The 12,732-nt window shown below is 48.6% G+C and overlaps 1 protein-coding gene across 3 annotated transcripts in view; it reads right to left on the bottom strand.

The window, feature by feature from the left end:
• Positions 1-2,383: 2,383 nt before the first annotated feature.
• Positions 2,384-12,732, bottom strand: part of Atp6v1h (ATPase, H+ transporting, lysosomal 50/57kDa, V1 subunit H) — a 113,531-nt gene continuing 103,182 nt past the window's right edge. For all 3 annotated transcript variants that reach the window (XM_005396063.2, XM_005396065.2, XM_005396064.2), the window contains one exon: positions 2,384-2,715. In XM_005396063.2, the coding sequence (XP_005396120.1) occupies positions 2,655-2,715 (61 nt within the window). In that variant the 3' untranslated portion in view covers positions 2,384-2,654. The remainder of the gene's footprint in view (positions 2,716-12,732) is intronic.

Raw genomic sequence — 12,732 nt, forward strand, 5'->3', positions numbered from 1 at the left:
ACACTGCTGATCGCATGTAAATTGTGTTTATACAGGTATAACGCACAACACACTTTGTAATCAATGGGGCCTCTGATTAGGCTTTTTTAAGAAATAATGCTTAATAGAATTTTCTCTACTACTTTCATGCTGGTTAGGTTTACAAGCATGTACCCAGCACTTTGGTCTGTCAAGCTTGTAACTCTGCTCTGCTAGGTATTTGCAGTTTAACTGAACATTAAAATTGGTTTAAATTTTGAGGATTTAAGCACTGAATGTCAATCAAAACACTAAGCAAAGAAAAAAGTGTTAAGGGCTTAAAGGAGGAAAAAAGTGCCTAGAAACAATTTTAATGAACAGCATAATAATTAGAACATGATGGTATGGGAGTATTGCTTTCCATGTTGTCTCAGTTACTGTTCTCTCGTTGCTGGGACAAAATACCTGATGCCCAGAATTAAAGAAGGAAAGGTTCATTGAGGTCACAGTTTGTGGAGGTTTCAGTCCATATGCAGCTGGCTCCAAGGCAGGTGGCACATGGCAGAGGGCAACAGTGCATGGCAGTGGAAGACAGCAAAAGCAGCAAGAGTGAAAGGGAGGAACAAATGCCACGGCACTAGGTTCCAGAATGGCAGCAGCATAGAGAATCTGCTCCTCAGAATTGGATTCAGGGTGCCCAGCAATCCAGGCACTTAACCCCTACAGCCAAGAGAGAGGAAAGCTTGGCTACTGCTCCACATGGCAGCAGACCTTGGCATCCATGTGGCACTGGTGTTAGGCACATACAGAATGCAAGAGTTCTGAGGTTAAAGAGGCTTCCATCTCAATTTCAGAAGGCCTGGGAGGCCAGGCAGCGTGCCCAGAGGGCAGCGTGAGAAGCTGTGAGAAACCTGAAGTGCAGTGGAGACCTCAGAAGGTTGGAAAAGCCAGGAACGTGGACGGTCTGAGGAAAGCTGCAAGGAGGGAGCAAATCAGGCCCAAGAGAGAAGCCGTAGGAGCTACAACCACCAGAAGTGCCATAGGGACGGAGTGATGCAAGCCCTTTGCAGCTCACAATTTACCACAGATTGCTTCAGATGTTCCACATGGAACTACAGGACTTAATGTTAGCCCTGCTAGATGCTGGACTTCCTTTGGTCCCAAGGCTTTGTATCCTCCTATTTGCACCTTTTGGAATGGTAATGTTTATCTTGTGCCACTCTGCCTTGGAGACTGCCGAGTATGGACTGAAACCTCCACAAACTGTGAGCTAGATAAACCTTTCCTTCCTTAATTCTAGGCATCAGGTGTTTTGTCTCAGCAACAAGAGAAAAAGAACCAAGACACATGTATAAAAGCACCTCCTGAAATCAAAGCACTAGCATTCCATCAGAACGCTGTCACTGGTTCCTACTTCCCACTATGGGGCCGTGCATAATGAAACTAAAGCAGAACCCAGGACATCAAAGAATCAATGTGTTCTTAGGACTCAGACGACTGCAGTGTCTCTGGTTATCACAACTTCCAGACAGTAAATGTCTGATAAAATGAGTCACTTACGGACTCTCAACACATTAACATGAAAACTGAAAATTCTGCTAATGTAGGGAATCTGTAACTAGCACTAAAAAAAGCTCTGTCCAGTATTTTTCCACATTTCTGAAAATAAAAATATCTAGGTCTAGACACTAAAAATTTTTACCTTTCAGTGAAGAAAAGATGTTGGTTTGACGAGACTACTGATACTCTGGCAAGTGTGAATAAAGCTTATTTAAGCCCTAGCGCATCCAGTCACCAATTCAACGTTCAGAAAGCACCTAGGAATGGGGAGGAGGCAGGGAGAGGCAAAGGGGAGTGAAGAGGAAAAGCGGGGCAGAGGGAGAGCGGGAAAGAGAGAAAGGAGATGCAGAGACCCACTGAAGAGCTTAAGAACCCAGTGGCTGAGAAATAAAGGGCAGGGGGCACACAAAACTCCCTGACACGGGAAGGGAAGGTATTTCTCCGTGCGGAGCACCGCTGCTATCACGGAGACAACCAGGCTGCACACAGCACCACGGCACAAAACTAGAGCGCACCGTTACACGTGGCACCCGACCCTGGACGAGCATCTGTGCGTCTCGTGCATGTAGTCACCACGGTCCTTATTTCAGAGCGTGTTCCTTCTACGTATCTAAAATGAAGCACACTGTCTGCCATGTGACCCAGCGGCAGCCTCACCCACCTCGTCACATTGCGCCCAGCTCGCGGCTGGGCCTGGCCCGCCCAGGCTGTGAAAGTGCGCTCCACGAGGTCTGTGCTAGGACACTGTCGCCTGCGGACTGCCGCTCACAACACGGCTGCCGTCACTGCTTGCATCCACCCTCCCCACCTCACTGATCGGTCTTGTTCAACATACCAAGAAGGCACAAACAAAGAGAACGACACGTTTGGAGTGAGACTCTTTTAATAATTATATTCATTTCCTGAGAACAATAAATACAGAAACTGCAAGCAGTACATGTAACAGTAATATTTTCCTTAGGAAGCACTTTTACACAACTCAACAAGCAAACACGGCATTTTTGGAAATCAGCACTAGGAACAGCTACACAACAGCAGAAGATTACTAGTGAAATGAAAAATTATTTATTCTTGACCCTAAGTGCAGAGGGTCCCACTCCAGGCAGTCCACCACAGGGGCAGGGGCAGAGGCCAGCTCAGCTTCGGGCAGCAGCAGTCTGGGGCTGCTCAGATTGGAGCTGTTTGCCAAGATATTCCCTGGAAAACAGGAATATAACACGGCAAATTAGAACTTCAATAACAAGACTCACTTTCAAGATGTAAAAAGTATTAATAGCCCTAGAACACAAAGCTTCTCCAAATTTCCAAAGTACCTGTGTACCACGAGTATGCTACCCATGTTCCGTGCACAAAGGAGTCATGGCACACACGTGCTAGTAACTGCACATACAAGGGGGACTGCAAGACAGTGTGACACACTTCGCAGGGAAAGTACTTTCTTGTTTATGATTCCAAGGGGCCTCACACATGAAAAACAATTTCCTAACGCGAACAAACACACACATCCACAGCCTGGGGTGAACCAAGAGCACACAAGAATCAGTCACCGGCGGTCGCATCAAGGACCACAACACGAGCCAGCTGCCTGGTGCGGACTCAGGACTGGCACGGCCCGCAGCCCACACGGAGACGGCTGTGCAGCAGCCCCGGAGTCAAAGAGCAGTGTTCTCGTCCCGCGAAGGGGCACGAACCTTTTACGTCACACTTTACTTCAGGAAATACACCGAACATTCACACTAGAGTGTGCGATACGTGAACACGTCGTTCTAGACCGCACCCAGGAACCGCTGCTCGATCCGGGGCACCAAGCCTCTTCTCCCTCTTTTCAAGTGAACAGGAAGACACGCACAGGCACGAGGCGGGTGCCGTCCCCTCCGCACCTCTTCAGCTGGCCCCCACTGCCTCTCCTGGTGTAAGCTGCCAGGAAACAACCTTGGGGTGCCCCAGGGTCTACTGGTAAGTACAAGGCTGCCTTTCTCCAGGGGCTACAGGAACGGGGAGGGGCACCCTGCACGCTGCGCTACCGACTCTGCCTTCCGCCGTCAGAGCCAGCTCGGAACGGCAGAGGGGGAAGCCAGGGCTAAGGGAAGGAGGCGGCGCTGGCGCTAGGCAAGGGCAGAGGTCACGCAGCGGCGCAGGGCAGGGGACGGTGACTGTGAGCCAGTGTATGTGAGTGCCAGGGACCCCTCCTCCAGAAAGCCGAACGAAGCCAACGATGGTCCCCAGAGCTGAGAGACCGACTCGAACACCTGACGCGGGAACGGCTGGCTGTCTTTTCTGTCTTCCCAGGAGAGTTCCTGCAGCTGATTCATTAATTCTGAATGTTGTATTACAGTATGGAACATTCTCGTGTTACCGACAATTAGATACGCTTCATTTTACGGAGCTCTTCAAATACTGCAGTTTTAAACCCTGGACTAGTGACTGCACACACAAAGGAGGGGCTGCGAGACGACGTGACACACTTCACACTGTGACGCATTAGTTAAGTGTGTTTTTAAGAAACATTATACAAGTGAATTCTGAGACACAACGGTATGCTTTGGTTACAACAGGCTGTGGTTCTCTCCATAACAGGCCCAGGTCCAAGGGCCCTGCTCTATACGCAAGCTTCAAAGACAAACGGCAAGGGCACGCACAACGTCCCAGGAGCCCGGGCAGAGAAACGCTAGGAGACCACCATGTGTCCTTGTAGGTGTGGTCACGAGAGAGACTCCCAACTGCTCCATCTTTCCCAGAGACGGGAAGGGTGGCCCATTCCCTACCAAACGGAAATAATACCCAGGGAACAACAGTGAGCTGTTAGAGGTGGGAAACTGACTTCTTCACCACAGATGCACTGTTGAAGGAGGGCCAGCGCAGAAGGGTTCAAGAACACAGCAAAGGCGGCTTATTCTGGCAGAGAAAAACTTAAAGACACTGGAGACCGGTCTTCTCTCTGAAGCGGAGGGCCCAGAGCTCAGACCCATCCTACCAGTTAGTCCAACAGCAATGAGGGGACCCGGGGCATACTCTGCCTTCTCCCTCTGGCCAGACCGTCATCTCTATGGAGGAGCCCGGGGTAATCATGACTATGGAGGAACAAGAAAACAGCCTGTTGCTAGACACAGGTGCAAGTCTCTCGGTCCTTCTTTTCAATCCTGGCCTTCCTTCCAGCCATCATACCTCAGTGACAGGAGTCACTGGTGAGGAGGTAATCTGCTATTTTTCACAACCCTTAGGCTGAAACTACTTGTTAGATCCTTCTTGCGTATCTCTGTCTGCCTGAGAAACCACTTTGAAGATACCACCATGTATTACAGCAGCCATTGATATTTTCCCACTGATCTGTCCATTACTCTGTAACGTTTGTATTGTTCCTATGCTATTTCGTAAATGGATGTATGTTTATTATTATGTGTTTCCTACAACAACCATTGAGAAAAGTTAATGATTATTCAATAGGTCACTCATGTATAGCTCTATTTATTTTCTTTAGAAGCCACTTGGAAGATACCAAAGTATAGTACAACAGCTATTGGTAATCTCCTACCTCTTTTGTCTGTAACTCACTATTATTTGTCTATTTGTTTTCCTGAGAAACTACCTTGTAGATAACAATATGTAAAACAAAACCATTGGTAATTTCCTACCACTTTGTCTGTAATTTGGTAAGCTGCCCCCCTTATTATGTTATCCTTCTTTTACTCTATCAAATAAAAAAAAAAAAATTTAAAGACATGCCCACACAGCTCCCCTCCATTTCCTTTCTGCTCTTGTATATCTTCCTGGCTGGTCACTTTTTACAGAGAGCTGCCTCTCCCATGCTCTCACTTTTTTCATACCTAAAGGTATCCCAAGGACATCTACTGCTTCATAACCTGAGTGCCCGACAGGTAAAATACCAGTGCCTCTTTTCCCGTCAGCTAATTTAGGATCCGGGGAGGATGGAGACACATGCAGATGTAAAAGGTCCAACCACCGTACATGGGGCTCCACGGGTACTGCAGGTCACACAATGCCAAACCAGCACCAGGAGCCCAGGCGGGACAATAAATCTCCCCGAGGCTCTTTTAAAATTTCAAAGTTTGCTAAGCTGAAATACCAGAGGGCGCGTGGCTCAAATGACGCAAGTAATGTACTGTAGAAGAGGACCTACCCTGCACAGAGCTCAGGAGGCTTCTCCTCCGAACCTCACCTGTGCCGCTGTACGGTCTCCTCCCCGCATGCAGTCAGCTGGGCATTCCTAAGACCCAGGCCAAGGCTGGGGACAGAGAATGGTCTCAACCACTCTGCCTTTTTCTTTTCAGTTTTCTTTTCATTTTTGTTCTTTTGGTACTGCAGACTGAACCCAGGGCCTACACATTGAACTATGTCCCTAACTCTTTTTTATATTTTTTATATTGAGGCAGGGTCTCACTAAGCTGTCCAGGCAAAGCTCAAACTTGCAACCCTCCTGCCTCAACCTACCAGAGTGCTATGGTAACAGGTGTGTGCCATGATGCCTGGCTCCGTTCCGCTCTGGGTGACAAGCCACCATGGAAACTTACAGCTTTGCTCACACCTTGTCCTAGTCCATCCTTAAAGACCCTGTGAGGTGGGCGTTACCTTCTCCATTAAACAGCGAAGTAAGCAGAGTCTCAGAAAGTATCAGTTATTCACTCCACCACAAAGTGAGCTTGCAGGCTGGCCAGGTTCTCACCCCACTCCGCCTCCTGTGGGGCCGTCCGGCCCCAAGAAGAGCTGGAAGGCGCCGTACACAGGCCCTGCTCTTATCTTTATAGATCAGACAGTAACAGAGCCTGCGACTAATTTCTTCAAGTTAAAGTCACATTACTGTCTGGCAAGGAAAAACTGATGGATCTCACTTCAGGGATTGTACTGTATCTAACAATAAAAGATTCAAGAAGAGATTTTTTAAATTAATTAACCTCTTTTTCCACACAAATTATAACTCACTTAAAAGGTACCTGATCTGTATTAAGAATTTACAGGAGTTTGACATTAAATCTTTGTTTCTACTATTTAAGAAGCATAATTTGAGAATTGTAACATTTTTCTTCTTTAACTTCACCAATAACTGAAATCTTTTTGGGATCCGAACATCTCTGAAACGGAAAAAAGAGGCACTCTGAAGACATGCACCCTCCTTTAGAAAAATCCAGAACAGCACAGAAGGGAGACCACAGCGCAGGCTGCGGGAGTTTCCTCCGAGGGGAAGCACGGAGAACTACTCCTCAGCTCCCACAGGCACCGTGAGAGCGCGGAGAGCCGAGAGGCGAGCTGAGGCCCTGAGGCCTACCGAGAGCCTGCTCTGGAGGAGTGAGGGCATCGGGCAGCTCGGCACCCAGCAGCGGTGCCTTACACGTGTTATCACTTTCCCACTATGGTCACGGCACGTGACCTGCTGAGCCACGGGTCCGCAGCAAGTACCCCCCTCCTTCTAAAGCTGCCAGCTCCTGGTCAGCAAGGAGCTACAGCCAAGAACAACGGGCACAGCACAGAGCACGGCCCAGCTGACCACCCGACGCACACAGCCGGGTACCCCACACGTGTACATGAGGCACCGCGCTGCTACGCAGACGCGGGACGAGGAAACTTGGATTCATCACACGGCCGCGTGTGAACGCAGTCCACATGTAAGGTGTACTACAGACTCCTCCTTCTTTGATTATATTTCGAATGTGAGGCAATAGAGGGCATGAGGGAGAAATGGGGTCTGACTTACCCCTTCCGATATTCAGAACAGTGCCAAGTGTAAGAGCTCAGGAACTATTCAGTAAAAAGTGGTTGACGGGGCTGGGGTACATCGCCTGCCTGCACGTGAGACACCCAGTGTTTGATGGCCAACACTGCTTCCCAAAAGGAAAACAAGACAGTGGCCAGGCACGGCGGTGCTGCCTACAGTCCCAACAGTCTAGGAGGCCGAGGCAGGAGGGCCACAAGCTCATGCCCAGCCTGGGCCACTTAGCAAGACTTCCTCTCAAAAAATAAAGAGGGCTTAGGATGCAGCACAGAGCAAAGGCTCCAGGTTCAACTTCAACTGCCAAAACAAAACAAAGAAGGATTTGGAGAATCCTGTAGGGAAGACAGACCTTGGAGAAGGACTCATCATCCTCCAAGGGGAATGTGCTGAGATACCAGTAGAGACAAAGACACCAGTAGTTTAAACCTACCAACTACTCCATAATCTAAACCAATACAACAGTACATGGAACTGTTCAAAATGCAAAATTATTTTTAGTTACAGTCTGCTTCTAACATAACTCAAACAAATCTACAGTAAAGAATCAACAGAAAAATACTTCATTGTTTTAATGATGCATAGCAGAAAATGTACTACACAAGCTTTTTAATCAAACTTCTACCCTACAAACTTGTTCTTTAGAGAATCATTTCTCCACGAGGTATGCTGAAACTAAAACAAACCACAACACTCAGGCCAGGTGCTTCTACAGTAAGAATTACAGCCACCTGCAATGAGCTTCAGAGCTGTGTCTAGGATAAGAAAGATGACGCAACTTCGGCACACAAGGCATGTATGCTGGCTTCCCGTCTTACTTTTCTCCTACATCCAACTGCTCTCAGGGGCTCACAGATTCTTCCCCGGCAGCATGCAGAAGCCACCCTCTCCCCTTGAGCCCCTGGCCCTGTCCTACTCAGCTGACACACTCCTAACGCACGGCTCAGGGGGAACTGCAGCCTCGTTAGTGGTGCTTTCCCTCCGGTGTCTCTTCCCTAAATCACTAAGCCCCACTCTCTACATGATCTTGTTGAGCTGACACTGTCATTATTTTCGCTATCTCTGTTTTCCCTGCCTCCAGGGAAAAGATCAAACGTCTCAGAACAGCAAAGATGGCTTGGTGTACCCGGCAACTGTGCACATCTCCAACTTTACTTTTAGCCTTATGATCAGACTCCAGCTATGCAGAACCGCGGCCAACTGCCCAGCTGGGGGGCTGCCTCTCACCGCAGTGCCTCTGCACACACAACTCCCTCTGCTTGGAGCATCCCCCATCCTCTGGGCTCCATCCTGCCGCTTCACTGGCTACCTTCTCCTAATCTATCACAGGGCCGTCTCCGCTTTGCCCAGCACCTTCCCATGTGGAGCAGGTCCGCTGTCACGTGGCCACCCAGCCTGGCCACACAGCACTGCAATCAAGCCTTTGCTTGATGCCCTCACCACAGGACGATCCATCGGTATTCCCCCAAAAAAGGAAAGCAGAAGAGTTAGATCTGTTTACATTTGTGAAGCAGATACACACTTACACAGATTGGATTAATGGACCTACCAACTATAACTATCTTCTCTGTGAAGTTTCAAATTCAAATGAATTTCATTTAAATAGGATGTACAATTAGCTATTTTTTCAGTTAGTATACTAAAAGAAGTAGTATAAATACTTCAATGAATAGTTCATAGAGTAACACAAAAATTCCTAGCAATGCTGAGGTCAAAAGAGTTGAAAAATATTTAATTTCAAGGGATTGCGAATGGTTTTTCTGAAACTCTTAAAGGAAAAGGGGCTTTAAGCCGTGTTACTTTGGGTTTCTGCTATATCGTCAGTGAATCCTATCCTTCCAGTTCTTTCTTCTCTTAAAAAGAAATACTAGTACCTACGCTAGGTATACAATGGCAAGTATATGTGCCGAAACCAGTTAATCTGGGGTTAAAAATATGTTGGGATAATGGCTTACCTACAAGCAAACCCAGACGGATGGCAACAAAACTCAGATTCTCTTCAGATACTACAAATTGAAAACTTCCCTCGAAGGCCTGCTTCAATATACAGCAGTCTTGACGCAATCTCTACTTGACAGTTCATCTAACACTTGTGCTCCCGCTAATTCTCATCCACACAGATGAGCAGAGAGGTTGCTGTGATTTCCACCAGGCCAGAACTTCCAAAAATTGTTAAATCTTGGGGCTGGGATATAGCTCAGCAGCACAGTGCCCGCCTGGCAAGCACAAGATCCTGAGTTTGATTCCCAGTACCAAAAAAATAAAAAAGATGATCTTGAGTACCTCCAGAGAGTGGTAAGCAGGGACAAGTCACTGTAAGAGAGAGTTTAGCTATCTAACTAATAAACAAGCAGCTAGCAAGGGAGAGGCCCTGAAACGGAACTGAGCTGGGAGGCATCACACAGAAAAGGGCAAGCACACCAAGTTAAGACAGCTCTTCCTTCAAGCCATGGAGTTAAGCTTGAAAATGTAAACGCAAACTCAGGAAAAATGATACAGTCACGACAAGGGTGGGCAGTTAGCAACTCTGACTCCCAAAAGAGAAGCTTGTCAGGCACCAGCGTAGCAGTCCCTCCCCGTAGTAGGGCTGTGGACTCGTTTGAGGCACTCAGGAACGCTGAGTGGCCTTCCTTTTGACTTCTGCATTGAAAACACTGATCTCGGGTGTTTTGGGCTCATGAGGCCACTCGGGATGAATGACCACTGGGCACTGGACAGATTCCCTTGCACGCTGCTCAGATAAAATACTCCAGGCAAAGAGCCCACACGGCAAACCCACTTTAGGAGCCCTGACAACACACCGGGCGCTTGCTTTACTCCGACACCCGCAATAAACTCTCCCCTGAGCTACCTCCTTCCTGTCCACAGCTTCATCCTCTGACCTCCCGAGACTGGGCTCAGGTTATCCCGAGTCAGCTGTCTCCTTGTGACCATACAATGTCACCTACCCTGTCTGGAGACTTTGATTTACACAGTGAGGGTTACACACAGCCACAGCCTTTCTGCACAGAAGCCAGAGCTGTGGAAGGCACAAAAACAGAAAAGAGATGAAACAAATCATCTAGTAAACTGCAGAACTACAGACCTGGCGGTCGCAACTGACACATAAACAGGGAGGCGCTCAGGGCGCAGAAAGAGTAGTAAGGAGCGTGGGCGAGGACACTGACGGCGAAAACGAGACCGAGGAGCGACATGCGCTCCTCAGCGGCGTGGTCCGCACGGAAAGCGAGGTCCCGAGGAGCTGGGGAGGACGCCCCCTGTGCTGCCGAGGGCCCCAGCAGCAGTGCACTTGGGAGGCGCAAGCGAGCCTCACTGAAGAGCGTCACGGAGTGACACCAGATGGGGACCCTAAGTCACAGACTTCGGTTCAAATACAACCCCAGAAGTGGGAGTCACTTCACACTCTTGCCTTGGCCTTCCTACCTAAGACCACAGGAAGAGCAACTCCCAACAGTAAGAGAAGAATCAAGACAGAATCTCCCGGATTAGGGCGTATTTGGTGCCTAATTCATGCTGACCTCGCCTTCCCACACCCTGGAATAGGACTGTCTCCCTCCACCATCATAACTGGCAAAGTGGAGGACACTAGACATTCTTAAAGACATGTCCCAACCCCAGCCCCCAAATTACAAGTATGGAACAGAAAAGTCAGATATTCATCTGGGAGGAAAACACGCATCAGGCATGAATGGTACACTCCTCCCCGTCTACCTCAGTTTACCAATTCCTTTCAGCAGGTGTGTATGTGCTAAGCCAGTCCAGATTAAGCAGCTGTTTGATCTATTAAAAGTACTGAGCAAGGAAGTTTGTCTCCTCCTTTCCAGGCAGACAATTCCTAGCTTCCTTCCACTGACCACCAGGCCCTTAAATCTTCCACTGCCCCTGCTCTAACTCCTCTTCACAGCATTTAAACATTTCCTATTTTTAAACAAACTATGACACAAATCCAGTCCCCACCTCAGCGCCTCATAAGTACAGGCCTCCCTCCTCCCTTCTGCAATGAAGCTTCTAGGAGGAGATGCCTCCCAGGGCTTCCCTTACCGTCACCACCTCACCGTACGTCATCTGCCTCCGGCAGCCGTCCAGAGCTCAGGCAGGTCACCACTGACACACATGCAGCCACGTACAACATGCACTTTCTCACCTTCCGCTGTGCTCCTCCAGGCTCTACTTTATACTGCTCACCATGCGCTCGATCCTTGCAATGCCCTCCTTTGCTTTTGTTTTCCCTTTAATAGCACATGTTCCTGGTTTTCCTCTAAATTGCCAGTCCTGTCTCTTTATAGAGTCCACCAGCCTTTCTCCCTACTCCAGCTTCTTTTTATAAAATCTGCTCTCCTCTTGGCCCCTTAAATGTTTCAGTTTGGTCTCTAACAGTGATTCTTCTCTTTTGAGGATCAAACATCCCTTTGAGAATGTGATGGAATGCCTGGGCCCTTCGCCCATTGCAGATAATTTCAGGAGCCTCAAAAACCTCCCAGACACAAAGCTCCTGTCCCTCGCAGACTTCTTCCAGGCTAATTTCGCCCATTTCTATGACTTCTCACTCTACCGACTGTCTCACATCTATCACTCTCACTCATCACATTTTGCTCCTGCATTCCAAGTCTATAATTTCATCTTCTGGATTTCTCCTATATTAATAAAGAGATATCAAATTAAACATGCCCAAAAAATGAACTCCTCACCGTCGTTCAGATCCTGTTCCACCATCTAAATTCCCTCATTAGCAAGTGAAACCCTCAGTTGCAGTCAGAAGCCTAACTGCCATTCTGATCTACTCACTGACCACCAGCTCGATTCAACAATCGATCACCTCTGTCACTTCTATTCTTTTAACTTCGTGACGCGGGTCCTCTCCCTGCCTTGCTGCTATCATTACTGTTCAGGTCACACGGACCTCTGCACTGATGTACGAGCCCCCTACCTGGCTTCCTTGCTCCTCGTCCTGCTGCCTGTCCGGAAGGGTAATGCTGAGAAGCACAAATCTGCTCACGTTGCTCTCCTGTTCAAAGTCCGCCAACTGCTGCGCCACTCTGCCCAGGTAAGTATCCACATCCCTAAAGGTGCCAAGAAAGGCTCCCGACATCGCCAGCCTCGTCTCTTCCCACCTGCCCTCCACGATGCCACCCTGAGCCTAAACGAGGCCAAGAGACAGCTGGCACGTGTGGCTACCAAACACCCTCAGTGGGGCCAGGCCGGGCTGAGCCGCGTGAATAGCAAGCTCATGCAGGACTTCAGAGGACCGATGTGGAAAAGCACCTTGCTAAGTTTTTTTACACTGATTGCTTCTTAAAAGGACAGTGCAGATATATCGGGTCAAACAAACATTAAAGGGGTTGGGGATATAGCTCAGTGGCACAAGCGCTTGCCTGGCAAGAGCAAGGTCCTGCGTTTGATCCCCGGTTCCAAAAACAAAAAAGGGCTGGGGATTTAGCTCAGCGGCAAAAGCGCCTGCCTGGCAGGCGCAAGGTCGTGAGTTCGGTTCCCGG

Source organism: Chinchilla lanigera, unplaced genomic scaffold (genome assembly GCF_000276665.1).
Source record: "Chinchilla lanigera isolate Chin_1 unplaced genomic scaffold, ChiLan1.0 scaffold00053, whole genome shotgun sequence".
Lineage (NCBI taxonomy): Eukaryota > Metazoa > Chordata > Mammalia > Rodentia > Chinchillidae > Chinchilla > Chinchilla lanigera.